Source organism: Corvus moneduloides, chromosome Z (assembly GCF_009650955.1).
Source record: "Corvus moneduloides isolate bCorMon1 chromosome Z, bCorMon1.pri, whole genome shotgun sequence".
In the NCBI taxonomy this organism is placed as follows: Eukaryota; Metazoa; Chordata; class Aves; order Passeriformes; family Corvidae; genus Corvus; species Corvus moneduloides.
The window spans coordinates 63,439,590-63,463,253 of record NC_045511.1 but is presented as its reverse complement, the minus strand read 5'-3'; the positions used below and the strand labels follow the sequence as shown (position 1 = coordinate 63,463,253).

Below are 23,664 nucleotides of genomic sequence, written 5' to 3'. Positions count from 1 at the left end.
TCCAGCCTCCTGATCTTTTTCTTGGCCTTCCTGTGGACCCACTTCAGTAGGTTGATGTCATTCTTTTGTTGGGGTCCCATAGCTGGATGCAGAACTCTGGATGGGGTCTCTTGGAGGGGCAGATCACTTCCATTGATGTGCTGGCCACATTACTTGTGATGCAAGCCAGGATGTGGTTGGCTTTCTGGGTTGTGAGCCAGCTCACACTGAGCTTCCTGTCAACCAACAGCTCCAACTCTTTCTCACCAGGGCTAGTCTTGATCAATTCTCCACCCAGCCTGTATTTGTGCTTGGAATTTCCCCAGGTGTTTTCCTCTGTGTAAAAGGGATTTTTGCAGTGTCTATATTTTGCAGGAAGAATGATCTGGTTTGTATTCTCAATGGCTTACTTATTAATGTTTTTAAAAAGTTAATCTCATTCCTTTTGACTCCTCTTCAAAGGGGAAAATGTAATCTTTCTTGTTCAATTGCCTGGGAACAGTTGCTCTTTCTACTATAAGTATTTTCTACATCTGAGTGACCAATAACCACTATGACATAAAATCCTTCATATTCAGGGATCTAATAGTGTCCATTTCATACTTTATGGATGTGTTTTACTTTGTACGCATTCTAGGGAGAAAGGACGCATAGTACCCACCCCTGTCAAATGTGAGGGCTATTTTTACTCCAGTTACCTGAATGAGTATTTTGATTCTCATTTCAGTCTCAGCCTGAGTTCTCATTCCTTCTCTGGCTGTGGAATTCTCTCCATATTCCCATTTTCCATCTCACCTCTCTTTCCTGTCCTTTTAAAAGTCTTCTTATCCAAGCCAGCTCTCTCCTGCTCTTTGCATTCTTGGAGATTACTGTTAATAATGCTATGCACATTGTAGTTAAACACTACGTGCTCTTTATACTGTTGCTTTAGATTGGCATGATATGGGAGCTGCAACTGCAAGGAAATTTTTGGCTATCCGTAAACCAAGGGCAGGGTAGACTGAATGTTTGCAGGATTAGGTTACTAAAATGTGGAAATTAAGTACCTGATGATTTATAAACTTTAAATTCCCAAAGGTGGATGTCTTGAACAGACTTGGATGCATCTGAAAGAGTAAAATGTTTATCCGTGAAAGAAGTGTGGCCACCTTCTATTTTCAAGAACCTACTTTAAGCTTGCAACCAAAGATCTTTCTACGTGTTAAATAAATTTTAGCCTGTGGTGGATATCTCTTTTATGGATTTACTCAGCCTCCATAATCAGTGTGAAGTTTAATCACTTACAGTACAAATGAAGGTTGTGAGTTATACTGGTAGCATCTAGCAACTCTGTTAAGAATGATGCTCCTTGTCAGGAAACAGAATCTTTTACAAGATAAAGATCAATTTTTCTGCAGTTTATTATTTTTTGCAAATATTTTGTCATTAAAAAAAGGAAGCTTATCTCTGAAGCTAATAGCTTGAAGTGGATACAATAGTGGACTTTGAATTGAAATTCAATAATTTCAAAAGCTATTTTCCAAGTGAAAATTATTCCCTTGGTGTAGAAAGATTAACATATTCGTTAGCAGCCCATTTCTGAAAACAGTATTTTCAAATGTGTCAAAAGAAACACCAACCTATTTCTCTTTACACAAGTATAAATACAAATATAAATGAGCTGGGAAAATGAGATAACTAAAATGCAGCAATGCTGTATCCAAATGCACATCTGTGTTAATACTACTAGGAGTGTCACCTTGGGCATTACAATGCAATTGAGAGAAAAGATGGAAGACTAAGGATATCTATTTTCAGTTCAAAGGTTTCTATCTAAAAAGGCAACCTGAATGGCTTGAAGAAAACAAAATATGTTTAACAGCCATAGCCCTGCAATTTGTATCTGTTTGGCTTAGCTTTGGCAGAGTTGAACATTAGATGCCTGTTTTAATTAGTTTCTTTTAAAGGAGGGTACTAAGTAGGTATTATTGTGACACAGCTTTGGAGCAGATGACTCTTAAAACTGTTCTGACCTCTTATTAGAAATATTTCAGGGGAAAAAACCAAACCCAATACCTTTCCTAACCATTTTTCTTAGGTTTTTAGATACTAGTTAAAGTCAACTGACAGGGAAAATAGCTGATGAAAAAAAGGGTGGAAATACATTATTTACTGAACAGTAGTATCCTACTTGGTGCTTAAGACATTATCAAGGGGTAGTGACTTTAAATTGTTAGAGGGTTTAGATTAGATGTAAGGAAGAAATTCTTTGAGGCTGACCAGAAAAGTTGTGGATGCCCCGTCCCTGGAAGTGTTCAAAGCCAGGTTGGATGGGGCTCTGAGCAAACTGGTCTAGTGAAAGGTGTCCCTGCTCATTGTGGGAGAGTTGGACTACATGATCTCTAATGTTCTTTCCAACCCAAACTATTCTATAATCAACACTTGCAATGCTTCAAATCACTAGCCAAAATGTATTGAAATTACTTGAAAATATTATTTCAGGTAAAATCACTGCTAAATAAAGCTGTGACAATAAAGCTACCACAATAACTTGTTACATGAATGATAATAATATATTAGTAAAGTTGCATTTTGTTTAGTTTTTGGGATCACAAATTAGGAAAATTAAGTGTATCTTATATGTAATAGATACTGCAATGTGTGCTTAGTGCCAAGCATTTGCATTTTCCTTGATATCTAAGTATTGTTTCTACATATAAAGGTTTAAAACTGCAGGTTACATAGAACAGTAAGATGTGTTATGAGAATTAAACTGAAGTCTGTTCTAGTCTGTTATCCTGTCTTTCACAACAAGAAATTAACACCTGGTGAAGAATATGTGTCTTGAACAGGCATTCCTAATGCTTTCTCAGTCTCCTACAATGTGGAAATAAGAAATTGTCTTAGCCAAAGGCAGTATCTTTCTATTTACTTAGTAATAAGTAATCTTTGTTGGATTTCTTTTTCATGAACTTACGCAGCTTCTTTTTCAACTAGTGTAAAATTTTAGCATCCACATCTGGCAAACAGACACATACTGTGTAAAGAATCTTTCTGGTTTTTGTTTGTTTGTTTTGAATCTGCTGCTAGTTTCCTTCAATAGCAGCTACCTTCTTATTGGAGTACCTAGTCAAGCCCTTTTTGAAGTCTCATTTTTTTAGTAGCATCTGTCAAACATTCAACAATCTTTTTACTGGCTTGACCAGCCACAGCCTGCACAGTTATCCCTTGCGCAGAAATTGTTGTAGGAAATGTTAGCTGAAGACAAGCTTTTAGCTTTTTTTTAGTGAGGTGGGTGAAATAAGGGCAATTAGAACTGAACAAGATCTTGATAAATTACTGAGGTAACCTGGAAGACAAGAGGTAATTAGAGAAAAGTGCAAGATACTGAAGCTAGGATACAGACAAAGGATTCCAGGCGGAGCAGTCATGTCAGCCATTGCTGTAGAAGAGGTCCTGAAGATTATTGTCCATGTGCTACACTACTCATGGCAGTGTAATCACATCTCCCCAGATGTGGGATAAAAACTAAACATGCTTTGCCTGACATCAGTGAAGATCTGTTGTCATCGCAGTTCAGGGGGGAGAATGTGGCCACAGATGAAGTCAGTTAGGTGTAAAAGTTGTGGTTGTTTAACTGACTAAGGGTCTACATATGGAAAATGTCAAAAAAAGAATGGGATAATCTGGGTTTTTTTATGTTTATCATGCATAAAGTAAAAAGGAACAGGCTTAAGAAGGGAATCTTCATGTTAGTTGTAATGAAAAGCTCCCTAATGGCATGGGTGCCAAAGAGCTGGAAGAGATTATTAGGTTGCTTATGGAAACTACATTTTACAATGAAATTTTTGAAAATGTGTCAGGCACAATTCATTAAGAGTAAGATATATTTTATTTTACTCTGTCTTCATCCACTGATATAAGCTTAACTTTCTTTTTTATTTATCTGGATAAATGTAATTCTTTTGAGATGCTATTGTAATTGACAGGACCTTAGTAAAGGAGAAATAGCAGTTTAAAAAGAAAGGGGATTGTGTCATGCATGGTCATAGTTTTCAACAAAAATAACTGTTAGATGACTTAATATATATCCCTGTGCCATGGCTTGGCTGAATTCTACTGCCTTGCTGTGTCAGACATCTTCCTGTCTCCCAGGGAATGCTATTGCTGATGAAGTAAGTATGAAAATAGGGAAGCGTGAAAACTGCTTGTTATAAGTGTTACTGTGAATATGACTTTGAGTTTTGGCAGACACTAAAAAAATACTCAAAGATAAGCAAATGTATTCATTTTAAAATATAAATGAGTGTGAACAGGCTTGGGTTTTGTGTAATATTTATCCATGCAACTATAATTAATAAGCAGCTATGCCTGAGTAGCGACATACCCTTCCAAAAAAGGTGATCCATCTTTTGGATGTATGTACCAAAGGAAGCATGGTTAATTCACACTAACGCGAGGTTTTTCCTGCAGTTTCTTGAAGTGATTGAAGTAGAGAAGTGAGATTAGGGTTGTTGGTTTCCTTGAAAGCAAGGGGAAACATTTAGTCCAGAAACAGTGAATATGACATATATTGTTATGAAATAAAATGCATAATCTCCACAAAAAAGCTGAAAGATTAAGTGAACGTTAGTGTATAAAGCTTGCGAATTATATGGAGATGTCTTACTTCATACAGATACCGGAAGAGAGAAAACTCTCTTGTAATTCTAGAATGTTATGGAGATTTTTTAAGGAGATGAGCAATTTAAAATGGTCTAAGATTTAATTTAGATATATATAAAATAATACGCTTATGAAATTATTATTTAATGCACATACAAATGACAAAATTACTTGTTTAAAGGATTTGCAAAGGAATAATGAATCAGAGACTGGATACCTTCTAAGGTGATGCTTGGTAATGAAATATATTCTTCTTATTTTTGTGTGTAGGCTGACAGCAGGCACACAGGGATGCACAGACACTCTCTTTCTCTGTGAGAACACAGCATCACAGTATCATAGAAGAGTTTGTGTTGGAAGGGACCTTTAAAGGTCATCTAGTCCAAATTCCCTGCCATGAGCAGGGACATTCTCAAACAGATCAGTTTGCTCAGAGCCCTGTATGACCTTACCTTGAATGTTTTGAGGGATGGGGCATCCAGCACCTCTCAGGGCAATCTGATCCAGTGTTTCACCAGTCTTACTGTCAAAAAATTTTTCCTTATGTCTCATGTATATTTAAAACCATTTCTCCTTCTAAAATGTTTTTCCCCATTTTTTTATAAGCCTGCTTTAAGTATTGAAAGGCCACAGTAAGGTCTCCCCAAAGCCTTCTCTACTTTTCTCCAGGCTGAACAACTCTCTCAGCCTGTCTTTGTAGGAGAGGTGCTTTTGGAGCGCTGGACTAGTTCAACAGGCCTATGTCCTTCATGGATAATAACCTGGGTAATAACTAGTGTCCATGTGATTTTACTGCCATCCATGGCACATAGACATTTTAGGAATATTAGTCTTTGTAAATGTCAGGTCCTATAAGTTTTCATTAGTTGTAGTATGTTGAAACAGAAGTTAAACTAATAGCCATGTTGCCTGCATATTGGACATGCATATATTGCAATGTAGACATGATCAGCAAAATAGTTTTAATGGGCTTTAAACCTGTGTTCCTACCCACACAGGTTTGTTATGAACACTGGTAAAATTTTCTAGTTCTTAAGGATCTAATTTGTTATAGCTTGGGTCCAGTAGACAGTGAACAAGTACCCACCATCTCTGTTCACCAAAGATATGTTTATGTTTCTTTTCAGAGGAGACAATATTTGATTCCTGTAGGTCCTGCATAAGGGTTATCTTTTTATAGCATGTAATGAGGATATTTAGAGCCACCTTCTCTTTTGTCGCAGCTGCTTTAATTTACCCTCATTTTATAATTTTTTTTTCTATTTTTTAACCTAGTGTCAAAGCTCTGTAGTTAGTATGTAAAGATTATGACTTCTGTCTCTTCCTGCGCTATTTTAGCTTAATTTATTTGTAAAATTTCCTTAGGGCCTTGGATTCTCAGTCTGGTTGCATTAGTAAATTACACAGCAGATGATCTAATGAAAATTTTCCTTAAAAGTGAAACACACCCATTAGAAGCAGGACAATGTCATAATTTTTCAAATAGCAAATTTCAAAGTAAGGTGCCCTAAGAATGTCAAAGCTCATAAAATAGGAACAAACTCACTCTTTATTTTCCAAAGCAGAGAGTCAGTCAGCTGAAGTATTTTTGTGGCCATTGTAAAGAAAGTGGGTCAGATTAAAAAGAATTTATGAAGGATCCCCTGAACTTTTACATTTGAAAGTGGAGAATGAAGCTTTTTCCCTGCAAAGATTTCTGATGAGTCAGACTCATGCTCTTTTCCCCAGTCTGCTGTTGTTATTCCGTGTCTAAATTGTAAAGGTTCATGCTTTGCAGAACTGCTGTCTTGGTTTAAGACAGCCCTTAAAGAGGTAGACGCTTAAAATGAGTTACCTCCTCTTAGTTTCAACCAATCTCTTTCCACCCATAAGGAAGAATGTGAGTCGATACAGGTGAAAAAGTAACAGTTTACTAACAAGCAAAAGAGCAACAAGCAAAAAAACCACCCAGTAAATAATCACTAGATAGAAAATCGCTCATGAACCCCTGGGAAACAAAGGGAGACCCAAAGTGGTGGAAATAGCATTTCCAAGATGGTGCCCACCACGAGTGCTCACGTGGCTTGAAAGACAGAGGGAAAATGACATCAGCTCTCTACCCCATGACAGACGACTACGCTGTCCAGGAGACAAAGGGAAAGGTGGTGGTGATGCCTTGAGGTTGGCTACCTAAAACAGAGACTAGACAAGAATAAGAGAATAAAGGTAGGTATTTATTTGAAGGGCCTTCAAAGGTACGGCCTGGGCAGTCAAAAGGCTATACCCAAGATGTATGCTGGGTCACGGGTTCTTCACACTTTTATAAGTTTGGTTCATTTGCATATCAGGGTTAATTCTCCAATTATAACCTCAGTTCATGATGTGATTACCCAAGTTTTTCCCCCATTTTAGAGGCTTTTAATTTACACATTTTGAGGCCTGGTGTCCTTGAGGTGGAAACCTAGAGAGGTTTGTTATGTCTAACCAGCATGAGAGAACAGCAGCTAACAGGCCACAAGAAACTTCAGAGTTACGCACTAGGCAGTACAGGATTTGAAAAATATAAAAGTTAAAACCTAAGGCATCGGTGGACAGAAAGAACTTTCCTGGGAAAGCAGAACCTCATGGAGCCACTCTAGTGGCAGATGAGTGCTGGCATGTGTGGGGTCAGCGCTGCCACCTGCTGCTTCCTCCTTCTGACCACTGGGCTCTGCTGGTGTTGGTGCTGATGTCCACCACACTGCACAAGTGTTGGAAGCAGGGAAGACCCAGTCTGTCAGATGCGGGGTGACCTGGCCCGTGGGACAGGTTTACAGAGATCACTCTGATACAGTTTTTATTGTAAAATGCCGTTTTTCTGAGTGGCTACTGTTGTAAGCCTGGGAAAAAAAAATCCAACAAACCTAAACCAACCCTGGGAAGCAACCTCCTCAGAAGAGGAGCCTCTGCCTTCAGCAAAGGCTGCCAGCAGAGAGAGCTCCCTGCCTCCTTGCTCCGACTTTAAATGAGACCTTGGCAATGCCCTCTCTGCCATTTCCATTTTCTGGCTGCAGGGTTTTAAAGAGACAGTAACAAATTTTGGGCACCGAGACATCTGGAATACAGTAACATTTTGTGTTACCGTGACAACTGCAAATGATTTTGAGATCAGATTCACAGGAAGTCCTGCATGGCTCCTTTTTTAGGAGATTGTGGTATTTTCCTCTTCCAGAGTGGCTGTTCCATTTTAGGTACAATTTTCTATGCTGCTTGGGTCATTTATTTTGTTACTCTCATGTAGTCATGGAGATATATGCCCATCCATTTTTACTGTTTTTATCTTGCATCCCCAGTTGTCACATATAAAATCAACATATTGGACCCAGTCTCTTAGTATCTCACTATGACAGTGACCAAGCTGTGTTTATAAAGATAGATAACACTGGTAACAATAGGTAACATTGAGGGTGATAAAATCAGCCAAAGAAAGAGCTGAAGAAACATGTTTTCCCTCTGCTGGTTTGTAAGCAAGATTCTAAGGTGAATCAGATTGAGGATGATGCGGTACTGTAAGGTGACTCTGTGGTTGTGCTAATGTAGTTTTCAAAATCCCAGGTAATGTTAAGGATCTGTGTACAGTTTCGTGATGTGTTTTTTACATGTAAGTGCTTGCCTTTCAGAACTGGATGCCAATTAGGATAAAATTTTCTGTGAATGTACTGGTACTTTACTGGAAGCTGTATAGTTCTGAGCCTTTAAATCAGGTTCCCTGATTTAATAGTCAGTGTTTACTTTTAGAAAGGGAAATGTGATCTGGAAAGTATTAGGTCGCATCCTAAGGTTGTTGTGGATAGAATAACGAACCTCAATTCTCTTCTTTAAAATTCTACAATAGTATTAAGTATTTAAAAGGGTGCTCCATAAGAGGATGTTCTGTTCCCCATGGTTTTGGTTGGTAAGGCAAAATTTTTGTGCTTAAATAGCAAAGAAAATCCAAGTGTCACAAGAAAGCATTTTTTTGATGGTTAGGAAAGGTGTTTTTCATAGGAAGTGTAATACTGCATTCAGTTGAATTTCTGCAGATGTTTGTAGTCTTCATCATTGAAGTTTTTAAGATAAGATCGGACTGGAGTATAACATAAAGTTCTTGGGGTTTCTCTTTATTTCTGTTTTTGTTTGGTTTGTTTGTTTGTCCTGCAAGGGCAACTTAAATATAGGGGTTCAAAAGACGTGGTCTTGTATAGGTGTACAGTCACAGAATATCTTGTCTCTATTTTGTGCATTTGGTTCTTTTAGAGGAAAAAACAGGCAGGAGGAAAAATAGCTAATGTTGGAAACAATTTCTCATCAGCTCCTCTCAAGGGACAAGAGGAAAAAAAAGAAAAAAGGGAAAGAATAGATTCAGAAATGGAGGACACTGAAGGAGTGAAGGGTTGGAAAGAATAAAAGACTGTATCTGTTCAAAAGCTCAGTTTTAAGTAGAGGTAGGAGAAGTCGTGTTTTTTGGCATATTATCTGGGAACCACTGAACACCTTGCTGAGTGCCCTGAAAGAGAGGAGTAGTACTGAAGATCAAAGCAGTGAAGGTATACTGCAGGAAAAAGAAAAACAATAATTTGAGCTGGATCAATAGCTTATGGGTCAGTTTCTCAGTAACTTCTATTAAACTAATTATATGCCATAGTATTTTGTTTTATCTTTGTAAAATGTATGGCAGTTTCCAGCCTTTCTATGGCAGTACTGATTAAAAGTGTTGGGAATTTTTTTTGGTTGGTTTTTTTGGTGTTGATTTTGTTTGGGATTTTTTTATTACATTTCAAAGTGATTCTGTCACTTTGTAAGTAATACTCAAATATCCTTTTTCTTTAGGTGGTATGAGTTGTTTCTCTTTTTGTTACTGTATCCTTTTCTTCCCCTGCAAGGAAATGCTATGCTTTCAAGTGGCAGCTTGTAACCCAGTAATTAATTGCATTAGCAGTTTGCTTATCCTCAAGATCAGATGAATAAAACTGATTTGTAAGCCATCATTAAAGCTCACTTTTTTCTACTTTATTTTTATTTTTAGGAATGTTGTCTCTGCAATTTGAGAGGTGGTGCATTAAAGCAAACTACTGACAAGAAGTAAGTAATATATTCTTCAGGACTGTATGTGCTTATTTTAGACTTTATTCTGAGTCCATTCCTATGTGCAAAGCATTTGTGAACCTAATTACTTGACAGTGTCCCTTTAAGCTGAATCGTTGCAGAATTAAAATTACTTCTATTGAAATGTAGCACTGGCATTTTATTAAATAGTTAGATGCTAAAACATACATTTGTTTTAGTATTTGCACACGCTTGTTTCAAATTTTAATCTGCTGGCCTTTGTGCAAAGAAAGTAAATGAGAGCTCATTTATCATTGTTTGCATGGTCAGGTCTTATCAAACAGCAAAGTGTGTTCTTCTTTGCTCCTGAAAATTACAATACAATACCTTTGAACTTCTAAACCCAGTATTTTCAACAAATTAATTTTAATCATATTGAAATTATTTTCAATTCTGAAGTTTAGGGGCTTTTTTCAAATGCACTTCTATCACATACTGTCAAAAATACTGTTGTTGCTGACATCATGCTATTAACAGCATCAGGATTTTTCTCTGTATCTGGGTGACAGAACACTATAGCAAGTAACCCTAAGAGCTAAAGTGGAAAATGTTGGAGCTTGATATTTTTTCAAGCCCAATAGTAGAATAGTCTTTATGCATTTTGAATTATTTCATAATTAATTAGCTTATCTTAGTAGCTTAGCAATATCATGTAGATCTCTTTCTTTCATGCTTTGGAATGCAGTGGTAAGACATGATCTAGATGCAACATTCTTTTTGACTAACCAGGAAAGAATTTATTTATCAGTGATTTGCAGCTGATTTCATGACCCTTGTAAATCATCCAGTAAGGAGAAAGTTTTTTGTTTAACTCAGGCCATATCTTACCTTCAGAAAACATTATTGTGGTAGACATTTTAATGGAGATTTTTGCCAGTACATGAAAATTCTCATCTGATTTTTAGTTCTGTTTTAAATACCCTTAGATTTGCTAGTTGCTTTACTTGCTAAATAAAAAGAGAATGACAAAAATATTATCTCAGTAGAATTTATCATGCCCTTTTGATATTTGCTGTCGGTAGCTTACATGTTGCATCTTTAAAACTATGTATATCTCTTTTTGTACATCAATTTAAATTTTTTTCAAACGTCTCATAAGATATATTAGTAGAAAAATCTACAGAGGTTTGCATAAAGTCACTTTGCTTGTATAATTGTATGTAAAGTTTTTGGGTTTACATTCTATTACTCTGTGGGTTACAGATTTATGAAATGGGATTTCTGTAAAAGCAGTTTGGCTCTGTTTTTCATGTTTTCATAACATGAACCTTATAGTTACACATTGTGGCATTTTAATCTATGTTTCAGCATTAGCTACCATTTGGAAATTTTGAGTTTTCAGAAAAGTATGTTACACGTGTATCTTTTTTCTCCAACATCTGTAAAATCTAACATGTGCATTCCCTTTGCTCCTTCTTTACTATGTGCACACTGATTAGAGATACAGGAAGAGCATGAAATGCGTTTAAAAGCTAATGGATCAAACTGGTATGTGTTCATGCAGTAAGCAGTTTGCCATATAGGAAAGCTGAGATTCCTTCTTTTCAGCAGAGCACAGCAAGTGTTTTGAGTCTGTTAGGTTGAGAGATGTCAGGGTATAAATGTTTAGTTGAAGATTGACTGAAGAGGCATTTTATTTATAGCATTTCTCTCTCATAAAGCTTAGATGGTAAGACAATGTGGTTTAGCATGTGAGCACGTCACAATGAAAAGAAAAAGGCTGTTAGAAAAAGTTTTTTTCAAGTCTCAAAACAGGACTCTTTTCTGTAAGTTAAAACATGAACAAACTGTCACCATAATAAAAGGATGGATCTGCAAGCATTATCAGTTTTTATTTGGGCTGCACTGTATAACTTACTAATTGATATGTCATCTTTATGTACAGCTCTTACTTCACACTTCGACCAATACAACTTTAAAGTCACATGACAGCAATTTGTTTGGTCCCTGTGTGTCGTATTATACTTCTGCAGATGTTTTTGTTAAAGATGACTTACTGAAATATTGCTGCTCTAGTGCAGGAAAGAGAAATTGTTTCTGTTTGCTGCATCACCCTCCATCTCCTTCAGCTTCAGCCCACATTCCTGTTAATCTGCTAAGACACACGTAATGTGTGTCTTTTTGAAATGTACAGAAAGTGGATGGAGGCAAGCATTCAGAGCTTACAGAAGTAGAGCAAATGGGGTAATGAAAACAGATGTACAGGGAAATGACAGGGAACAAGGCAAACATGAGTCAAAGAATGGAAATGTTTTCCTTTTAAGATTTACTACTTGCCTACCCCAGAAAGATTTTAGAAGTAGCCTCAGAAGGCTGCTCTTTGTTAATAAAAGTGTCATTAGCTTCTCTTTTACTTCAGGAAGTACACAATTTTAGCATTAATTTCAGACTTTTAAAAGTTTCTTTTAGCTTTTCTTTTTTTGAGATTCATTTATCAAAACAGGATTTGGAGTGCTTTCTGGTGGATATAGGAAGCATGTAGTATCATCTGACAAACGTCTTGAAGTTGCACTGAAGTCTTAAATGTAACACTGGTCCTAGGCACTTGCAGGTGCTTTTTCTGCTAAAGGAGATCCAGTTCATGTTGGGCATTGCACTGGTAGCTTGATCACTTTGCTGCTTGTATGCCATTTTATCTGTAGACAGAAGGTCTTGGTAGCATTTGCATTTCATTTTGCATTTTGATAGATACATGATTGATCATAATTATGTATGTTGCATTAAGACTAGTTTCTCAGGTCTGAGTAATGTTAATAACGAGTAATAGATGCTGTAGATGATAAATTACACAAGAACCAAATAGTGTGATGTTTACATATGTACCTGAATAGCACACCTACAAAAACTTCTTACTTAAAAAGTAAAACATACTTAAAATTGTTGCAATAAAACCTCAGTCTGAAATTTTATTTACAGAAAGTGGTAGTGTTACAAGGTTTGTTAAAATGCTTTAAAGAAGCTTAAGAAAGCCTAATAAGCAAGTAAGTACAGATGGGTACCTTGAAGAAAACCAATCCAAATCAAAAGCAAAAGCCAAACACACAGCAAGCAACAACTTAAGCACTTGTGTTTCTATGGGTTTTTTTGGTGGTATTTTTGACTTGCCACTTTTCACAGGTGGGCACATATAATGTGTGCAATTGCCATCCCAGAAGTCAGATTTGGTAATGTCACAGAGCGTACTCCGATAGACACTAGCAGAATACCTTTGCAAAGATTAAAATTGGTGAGTAGTATATTAATATATGCTCCATATATGCATTGCTATTAAGGTGTTCCAATATTTGAAATGTATTAAAAATCTGTATTGTGATGGTTATTGCCAGGTAAAGAGCAGTTAAGTTATGTTTAAGGTAAGAATTAAATTACCAGGGTTTTACAAAGATGGACGTTTTGAAACATAATGGCAGTTATAGTAGTAACAGTGTTTGGTATTCTATTAAATGTAATTCAAACATGTTCTTCCCCAAAAGAAGAATAACAAACTTGACCAGTGTCAACTGTGAAAGTTTCATTTTTGGAGCAGTATTGGTGATGAAACCCAAATAGATTGGGAATACTACTCAGTACATGTTTGTGAGGTCTTTTTATTATTGATTTTTAGCTCAACTATTTATGAAGGTAAAAGGATGTATGATATGTTTGTTACGTGGTACTTCTGCTATTAGGGTACTGAAAAATATGCATAAAACAAATCACACATTAAACAGGGTCATTCAAGAACACTGATGTACTCAAGAAGAGGATATGCACAAGTGCAAAATGCGTTTTTTTGCCATGTCATATGATAATTACTTAATCTGTCAGTGTGTGCATGACTGTGATGTTGTCAAATACAAAGAAAGTCATGAGTGGCCCATTCAAAGTTTCAGAGAAAGTTAAGTTTTTTGGATCACTCCACACTGTTTGCAATGTGGTTCTTGGTCTACCTGAACTTGTACTCACTCATTTCACACTATTAATATTTTCATTCTATTTATATTTAATTTCATTTTATTCCATTCATTATTTTTGCCTTTTGTAGCTGTATGTCTAAATGTGGAAACGCAGCTTGGAGTGGTTTAAAATTGATAGCCTGTCCTTCAAGTGGTAATCTGTTTTGAATTATTGTTCAGAATTTTAGAAACAATTGGTTTTCGTGTGTCCTTTTTAAAATAATTTTGAAAGACATATCTAAAGAGTGTATATGTAACATAAAAATGTAAGGTGACTTGGAAATTGTTAATTCAAGGATTGAAAACACAGAAATCATGGAAACATTGTTGGAAATTACCTCTAAGATCATCAAGTCCAACCTTTGACTGAATAACACCAAGCCCACTGGGCATACCTTATCTCAATGTGCCATATTTTCTCATTTTCTGAACACTTCCAAGGGATGGTGACACCATCCAACTTCCCTGGGGAGGCTGTTCCAATGCTTAACCACCCTTTCAGTGAAGAAGTTTCTCCTGCTATCAAACCCAACCTCCTCTGGGACAGTTTGAGACCATTATGTCTTGTCCTACTGCTTTTTGCTTGGCAGAAGAGGCTACCATGCCTTCATTTCAGGCAGTTGTAGAGAGTGATAAGGTTCCCTCTGAGCCTTCTTTTCTGCAGCCTAAACAGCCCCAGCTCCCTCAACCACTCCTCGCAGGATTTGTGCTCCAGACCCCTCACCAGCTTCACTGCCCTTCTCTGGACATGCTTCAGCACCTCAGTGTCCTTCTTGGAGCACAGGTTTCAAGATGTGGCCTCACCAGTGCTGAGGACAGGGGAACAATCCTTGGCCTGATCCTTCTGGTCACACTCTTGCTGATACAGGCCAGGATGCCATTGACCTTCTTGGCCACCTGGGCAGGGCATGGACAGGACTCAGTACTCAGCCTTGTTGAACCCCACTGGCGTTGGCCCATTGATCCAGCCTGTCCAGATCCCTCTGCAGAGCCTTCCTGCCCTCCAGGAGATCAACACTCCCACCCATCTTGGTGTAATCTGCAAACTGACTGAGGATGCACTTGGTCCCCTTGGCCAGATCATTGATAAAGATATTAAAGAAAAGTGGCCCTGATTCTTGAGGACCACCACTGATGACCAGCCACCAACTGGATTTAGATTAGTTAGTTAAATAATTAATTAATTAATTCATCAGATGTTGAAATGTATTCTCTGGACTGTCCATGACTTAAAACACTCTAACAGGAGCCTTTTGGAGAAGGCTTGAATTAATTTTAAATTATCAATTATGAAGGTGTGGAGCCAGCGTTTCTGATATTACATGATTTACAATCCTAGGTTATTTCTGCTGACAATGAAGCAATTATATTAATCAGTTATGAATAGTTGAGGGATTTTTAGATTTTAGATTTTGTTCTGTTTTTTCCTTCAGTGGTATTGCTTTTAGTCCTTAGTGCTTTTTCAGTTCTTGATCCCTTCTTCAATTTAACATGACATTGAACCACTACAGATTGTATAATACTGTATGTAAGCCTATGGTGTCCTGCAAATATGTGAATGTTTAGAAATAGAATATTTGCCTTCCTTAACACTGTTTTTTAAAGAAGAAGAGTTTGTATATTTGTGTGGAATCTGTGTTGTGAAGAAGGAACTCAGTTGAATACAATAAAAATGAGAGGCAGGGTACTTTATAACACTCATAAATGTAGTGCTGCAGGTAGAAGACAGCCTTTCTGTGAGGGAAGAAGGCACCACAGTCCTGCCCTACTAAGCCACCTTTCCTTTACAAAATTTAGGATGTGTTTTGTTGATTTTTTTTAAATGAGGAAAATACAATGGAAAAAACTATAAAGGAATAGATTATGTTCTGTCATGCAGCCATACCAAAATTAGATACTACACTGTAGGAACAAATGTTTCTAGTTTTTTTAAACATTTTCTATCCCTGTCCTCCCTCTTCCTCCCCCTGAAATAGTAAGAAACCCAAATAAGCAGAATATCTACTGTTTTCAGAGACCTGTAGAGGAGGAGCTGACATTTTCTTCAATGTAGCATCTACGAAGAAACACGAAAGGAAATAAAAAGCCAATGTTTTATTTTTTTACAAATTAAGAAACATCTGTGCAAACATGAACATGTTAGTAGGCTGTTTTTTTATTGCTTTGCTAGTTGGTGTAGTGCTTGCTGTTACATAGTTTCAATTCACTAGAAATTTTGGGTTGAAATCAGTGTGTTTCCTGTCTTTCTGTTATTAAATATTCAATATATACTCATTCCTTCCGGAGTAAAACTCAGTATTTGTATCATACTAATAGTAGTTCATAGCTTAAAATTATTTTATTCAACTGTTTCATGTTTGCAAATCATGGGGTTGTTATATCTTGCCAACATGTTTTCATATTTCTCTAGCATTTTCAGTAGGTTATGTGTCATGTACCATCATTGTTAGAACTTACATGACATTGAAATTTTCATTAAAAATTAAAACTTTGGAAAATTCTTCCTTAATGCAAGTGGATAAAATAAATAGAAGATTTGGCTGCTGTGGTTTCCATAGGGGAAACAAAGAATGTGGTACACTATGGTGAAATCACTTCTATTTTAGGGGTGTAAACCCATGATATTGTTGGACTTTAGCTGACTTCTCATGTGAATACAAAAGGCCTCCTAGGCAACCTCAGTGTGGAGACCATGCCACAGAGATGCTGTAGCCTGTAGTTTCTCTATGTTATATCTGTGAATATACCTTTTCTCTTCTTTTTTTTTTTTCCTCAAATATATGTGAATGCAGAAATGAGATTGTCCTGGTCTCCTTTTGTCAGAGGGTCAGGCTTCTTTCTTCTTTTTATGATGGTCACATCCATCAGACACCTTGAGTTCAAATAGCCACATGAAATGATAATTTGTAATTACCGAGCTAGGAAAGAAAGAAATTGAATATGGACATTTAAGTACAGGTTCTAAAATGAAATGGCTGAAGGGATGTACCTTACCATATCACACATTATAAACCAATATTTTGCATAAACTACAGTATGCTAGCTGTTTTGTGGACACATAGTTCAGCTGCTTTCTGTTCCAGTAGTCTCCACATTTAACAGCAGACATGAGCTACTGTGAAAATAGGAACTACACAAATGCTCACTTAAGTGCTTTTAATCACAGTGAAAATGTTAGGAGCAGATAAAAGAGAGGCAATGTTGCTGAGAAGTGATGGGATGCAGGGGCACCCCACGAAATTTGTCTAAATGTAAATGCAGAGTTTTAGCTGATGACCAGTTGGAAAAAGTATGTCATTTGTAGAAGAATTCATGCTGTGAATGAGTGTGGTGTCAGCTTCCATCCCAATGCTGTTAAACAGTATCTAACAGTTTACCCAAAGCAGACAAAGCTTAGATTTCTAGCTGAGTTTAGCTTTATTTATTTTATTTTTGCCTTGTTCCATTTGTCTTTAAGTGTCCAAGAGAAGCTTGGTGTGTGCTTATGCTTTTAAAATTCCATTTTCCTTGACTATTTATGTGTACGGGGCTTTGGGTCAGAGAAAACAAACTGGATTTCTTTGTGTGTCAAAGTCAATGATAAAACTCAATTTTGCTTTGGGAAGGGAAAAGCTTTTCCCCAAGTACCTAGATAGTCTCTGTTTTCAAAAGTGTTAATTACTCAGCTCTAATTATAAATATGAATTATAGCTGCATGAAAAAGTCTCTGGAGATGAAAAATTCAGACTGACCTCTCAAATATCAAATCAGCCTTTGAAAGAAAGTTCTCTCTTGTCTGTTTTTCTGTTTTAATAAAACATAGGACTTAAAACTAGAATTAAATAAAAGCCTTTGCTAGTATATGGCCAAGGAATTCAAGCCAACAGGAATATTGAGCCTAGTGTCATTCACCCTTGCCAGGTACATGACTTTTAATGAATGTAAACCTTGTAAATAAGAGTGTTTAAATGTTTCATCTGTTACAACAGAAATATTTAAATAGAATCATTAGCATCTGTTCCTAGACCTATGTATTTTGAGATGCCAACTCTAAAATCGTGTTTATAATAGAGTATATATCAACTTGATAGTGAAATACATTATCTCCTTTTGGTATTTTTTATGTTTTCAAATGCTTGGGTATTGGATTGACTTTGTTGTTATAGGCAGTGACTGCAATGCTGTACTGAAACATGCACATACAATGCCTTTGTTTCTCTATCTTTAGAGTTTCCTATTATTTTTATATTTGAAATACTATTTCTCCAACAAAATAGAGGTAGAAAATGAGTTTTGGAATAGCTGAAGTTGCCCTCAAGCTTTTGATGACCTCAGATTTGTATTTGACAAGTGAACCAAGTATAACCACAAGTGTACTCTGAGTGAAGAACATTATTTTGAAAAGAAATCTACAGTGTGATGATGACTGATCTACAAGCCTTTCAGTATCTGGCTGAAGCCATAAAGGCTTTTTAGAAGGCTGTACACTTTAAAATTTGCACCTGAAGGCAAATAATAGTGGCTTGAAAGCCAAAGATTATAGTATTGAAAGGTACATCAATTCTAAAAATACAGAGGTTTCTCAGTGGTATGGCACTGAAGAATGGAATAAAAGCAAAAATTTGTATGAGCTTTTAAAAGAATGGGCACATATTCTCCTGCCTGTCATTCTGTTTTAATGATTAAAAAGGATTAAAGACATTTGAGGACACTGCTCATCTTCTCTGTTCTAATTTGTAATGTAATTAATTTGTTAAACTACAGTGAGGTAGTAGAACTATTGCAGCTGTGTTTGTGAAAAAGTAAAGAAGCACTTGCAGTGATGTATACCACTGTTGCTATCTGTTTCTGGTAATAAAAAGAAGTATTGATTACTTTCAGTGTTTCCAAAAATATTGCTGGAAGGACCATTGAGTAGAATCATTATGCCATACATGCAATCACACATTAACTAGATCATTGCGCACATTCACAGGCAGTGGGACCAAAATAGACAGAAATCTTGAGCCAGATTTTAAGATATTTGCAAATTGTTTTTAAACTGTTAATGAAATAGCTTTTAGTAGTATGCTTGATTTTAAAAATGTTAAAGTAATGCAATAGTTGCTAACTGCAATATAAAATTTATTAAAAACATAGTGACTCATTGCCATAATGTACAAAATAGAATTTACTGTATATGATTTAGTCACAGTGTTCATAAGATTTTTAGTAAGTATATTAAAAGAATATAGTTTGCTGGCTGTATAGTACTTACTGTCAGAATAATTTGCTACAATGTGCAGATCCTATAGCAAACTGTCAAATTTGTATCTTGCAGTGGTACAGTACTATCAGGTCTTATGAAAGATATGGCAAATGTTAGAAATGCATAACTATAAATAGTGTCTGAAGACATGAGCAGAAAGAGACATAAACATGTCTGCAGATGTAAGTGTAGTAACTGTCAAGGATTAAATGTGTCCAGTATATGCAGAATTTAGAAATCTGGGAGAAAGAAAACTGGCACCAGATTTGTATCTGTAAGAAAAGAATTTGCAGACACCATAATCTAGGTAAATTTATCTCTGATCATTACATGCACAAGTTATGTGCATGTTTTTTGTTTGTATAGTGATTGAATACATATCATATTTTTAAATGTAAATTTAAAACTGAAAAGTTCTTCCATTATTTTGTATCACATCTCTGTCGGGCTAGGGACAATCTCAAATATCAATTACAGGCTGATGTATGAATAGGTTGAGAGCAGCCCTGCGGAGAATGACTTGGGAGTACAGGGAATGAAAAACTGTACACAGGCCATCAATGTGCACTTACAACCCAAAAAGCCAGCAAGCCAAGTGCATCCTAGGCTGCATGAAAAGCAGCATGGCCAGCAGGTCAAGAGAGGGGATTTTGCCCCTCTATTCCACTTTTGTGAGAGTACTCCCAGCTGGAGTTACCATCCAGCTCTGGGGTTCCCAGCACAAGAAAAAATAACCTGTTAAACTGGGTCCAAGACAAAAATGATCAAAGGGCTGGAGCACCTCTGCTATGAAGACAGGCTGAGAAGGCTGAAGCTTTTCAGCCTGGAGAAGAGAAAGCTCTGATGAAAACTTACTGAGGCCTTTTAGTACTTAAAAGGAACTTCTAAGAAAGACAGGGAAAGATTTTTTTTTTACTAGGACCTGCAGTGATGGAACAACCAGCAAGTGTTTTATGCTGAAGGAAGGTAGAGTTAGATGGGATACAGGGAAGACCTTTTTTCTTACAATGGAATTGGTATAATGCTGGAGCAGGCTGCCCACAGAACTTGTGGATGCCTCATCATTGGAAGTGTTCAAGGTCAGGTTGTATGGGGTTTTGAGCAACCTGGTCTAGTGGCAGTGGGGCTGAAACTTGGTCTTTAAAGATCCCTTCCAACTCAAACTGTTCAGGGATTCTGGAGGGCATGAAACAGCAGGGACTGCCAAGGAATAAAACTGTAATGAGGTGACACTGATGTGTCTCGGAAACTGTTGGGGTTTTTTTAAATGTGTATAATGTTTATATAGTCAGTAGCACAGCAAAATTTATTCAAAACTGCTTTAGCCTTACATAAAATAAAAAGGTAAATTTCTGGAAGATTTTATAATACAACTTTATGGTGTCATAAATCCAGCTGGTAATAATTGCAGCGATGCTCCAGTTAAAAATACCTTACCTGGACACAAAGGTGATGCAAGATTATGGAAAAAAAATTTCTGCTATAAATACACATTTTAAAAATGGTGCAATATTCCCTTTCCTGCAGTCAGTGGGCACTTTATCTGACTGCCATGACTTTTCAGATGTGATGAAGAATGTCTTAGCAACTACAGCAGCCAATTTCATCAGGACACTGGGATGCATCTCACTGGGTCACATAGACTTGTGTATGTTCAGGTTCCCCAGATGGTCTTGAACCTGATCTGCTCTTACACTTGGAATGACTGCAATTCCCCAGTTCCTGTCTTGAGGTTCAGGGACTTCAGAGATATGGGAAGAGTGATTACTGATAAACACCAAGGCAAACAAAATTATCGAGTACTTCACACTTTCTTTAATCTTCTGTATCTGACCAACATGCCTGTAGAAGCCATTGTTATTATTCTTTGTATCCCTTGCCAAATTCAGCTCCAGTTATACCTTAGCTTTCCCAATCCTGTCTCTACACCAGATAGCACTTCTCTTTTCTTCCCAGGATACCTGTCCCTGATAACATGTCCTGTGCTTTTCCTTCTTGTGTTTCACTTTGGCCAGGGTATTTGCTGAGCCATGCTGGTCTCCTGCCTTCGTTGCCTGAATGCTCACTGGTGGAACTTGAGAGCTCTTGGGCTCTAAGAAAAATGTCCTTAAAGATCTGACAGTTCTATTCTGCTCCTTTTTCCCTGAGTGCAGTTTTCCAGAGGGTCCCATGTAGTAATTCCTTAAACAACTAAAGCTTAGGCTTCTAAAATTCAGGGTACTGACTTTAACCTTTCTTTGGCCCATAATGCTTGAGATCATGAATTCCACTGGGGCATGATCGCTTCAGCCCAGGCTGCCACTGGTCCTGACCTCACCTTTTAGTTAATCTGTGTCAGTAAGCAACAGATGCAGTAACACTTCTCTGTCACCTGGGTTAAGAAATTATCCTTGATGCTCTCCAAGAGTCTCCTGGACTGCTTACATCTTGCCGAGCTGCTTTTCCAGCAGATGTCAGGGTGACTGTCCTGACAAGTCCTTGCAGCTGGATCAGAACCTGCCAGAGTGATGCTTCCTGCAGGTGAGGTAAGAAGGTTTTGTCAGCAGCCTCCCCTCCGTTGGGTGGCTGGTAATAAACACAAACCGTGAGGTTTCCTTTGTTGGTTTGGCCTCTGATTTTCGATCACAAGCTCTTGACCTGTTCATTGTTGTTTTTCGAAGACAGGTTTGTGCAATCAGTCCATAGAGGGCAAATTGCCTGCCCCTCCTTCCTTGCCTGTCCCTTCTGAACAGTCTGTAGCTATCAATTGGAGTGTTCCAGTCACATGATTTGTCCCACCAAGTTTCAGTGTTTGTGGTTAGATCATAGCTTTCCATCTGCACAGTCACTTCTAGCTCCTTCTGATTGTTACTTATGTTACATGCCATTTCATAGATTTGATGTGTTTTGAGGACAGAATGATGAGTAATTGATTAATTAATTGCTTGTACCTAATTGGAAATAGTACAAAACCCAGTTCAGTGTGAATTTTTAGCTTTCAGTGGTTAAATTTGGATTTTTAGTACTTCAAACTAATTTTTTCCTGTTGTTTTCCTCACTTTAAGTTCTCTGCCACAAGGCATTTGTGTGGTGATCCTTGGAACATTACTGTGAGACCTGTTCCCTGAAAGGAAAAAGGTCCAGTTCAGGTTATATGTTTGAGAGCCTGTCTACATGAAGAGATACTGGTTTTCCTTGAGGAAGCTGACTGCTATTTGAAATAATATTTGTAAGGAGCTGCTGAAGAAAGTAGTAAGTTGATTTGCACAGCAAATTCCGGGGATTTAAAGTAACTCAAGTTAATGTTCATTTTAAAGAGAAAAAATGATGGCTGAGCTGCTACCTTTCTTTAGCTTTTTTTCCATAAGCTGAAGTAGCTCTCTGGGAGCTTTCTATATATGCAGTTTCCAAGAAAAAGGATAAGGTATCAGCTTTAGATGAAGTTTTATTAGTGGAAAAATAGCACATTCTTTTAGAGACTAGTGATTCGTCCTGCCTTTTTTTACACTGTAGCTTTTTTAACATTCAATTTATTTCATGCTGCTGTTTTGTTTGGGATCCCACTGTTACCAGAAGAAAGTATGGTTTCTTAGACAGCCACCACAGCTTGCACTAGAGATGAGTGTGTTAAGTGCTTCAAATGACAGAGAACAGCATTTTGTTTCTGGAGCAGTGGCATATTTTCTCTGTACGTGTGAGATCATTTGCTAGGCACATCCAGCATGTTTAACCGTGTGGTCTTCAGGAATGGCTGTGTGTTGTTTTCATTACCAGCAAGTGTTGCATCTGTCTTGTCAGCTCTGAACTTAAGCAGCTTACTTATTCCTTGCACCTTATCGCAGCAGGGCACTTGGCAAGCTGAGAGACTACACTGTCCAAGTCTGACAAATATAAGTCTTAAAGCAATGTCAGCATTGTAAGGATGGCACTGCAGCCTCCATCATCTTCCAATTTCTCCAGTAGCCTGGAGAATTTACGGAGTGACATTATGACAGAAAATTCTCTTGGTGTAGAGTCAGTGTTACTCTCTGCTTTTTTCAGCAGAGAAGGGGCTGTGTCCATAGGTTCTGTAATAAAATCATACATAGATTGTCATGGAGCTCATAAAATGAGTAATTAATATGTTAAGTTCATTAGTTCAGAAAATTTAACTTGATGAAACTGGGCAGATACAAGGGCCTGGGAACACAAGCAGAGAATGTAGAAAATATCCTGGATTTGAAAAATTAGATATTCCTCTGCTTTTTTGCACATCAGAGCAATAGTAGGACATTATGTTCTTGAGCAAGTTCACATCAACTTGACTGTAAATAAAGAAGCCATTCCAGACACAAACTTTGTTTTAAAGAATCTCTTATCCTGAGGAAGAGATAATATACAGGAGCTTTAGTCTTTAATATGGTGTCTCATGTTGGTCATCCCCTTAACAGGAAGGTAGCCATCTATGTTATCTTTCAGTGTTAAAGCAACATGTTCTCCATAGAAATGATGGCTGGAGAAAGGGAGTGGAACACACAGCAGAAAAATTCATGTTACCTGATACTATCTGATATTCAGCTAACCGTCTGGTCTATAGCTTGTTGGTTTTCTTCTACAATATTAAAAATTAATTCCTTGATGATAGAGGAATTACAGTCTCGCAGTAGGGCAGCACTTAGATGATTTTGGAGAAATTCCAGATTTCTGACTAAGAAGGCTTGACTTATATTGCAGATGTCCTTTCGGTTGTGAGCCTTTTGTTTTTTGACCATCATGGAAGAGTATTTCTATCCTTGTGTGAGGTGGTTGATTTTTATA

The 23,664-nt window shown here is 37.2% G+C and overlaps 1 protein-coding gene across 8 annotated transcripts in view; it reads left to right on the top strand.

Moving 5' to 3' along the window:
- The window catches only part of KDM4C (lysine demethylase 4C), a 297,838-nt gene that overhangs the window by 162,131 nt on the left and 112,043 nt on the right, over positions 1 to 23,664 (top strand). For all 8 annotated transcript variants that reach the window (XM_032095412.1, XM_032095416.1, XM_032095415.1 and 5 more), the window contains exons 16-17: positions 9,647 to 9,702; positions 12,844 to 12,952. In XM_032095412.1, coding sequence (XP_031951303.1) covers positions 9,647 to 9,702; positions 12,844 to 12,952 — 165 coding nt within the window. The remainder of the gene's footprint in view (positions 1 to 9,646; positions 9,703 to 12,843; positions 12,953 to 23,664) is intronic.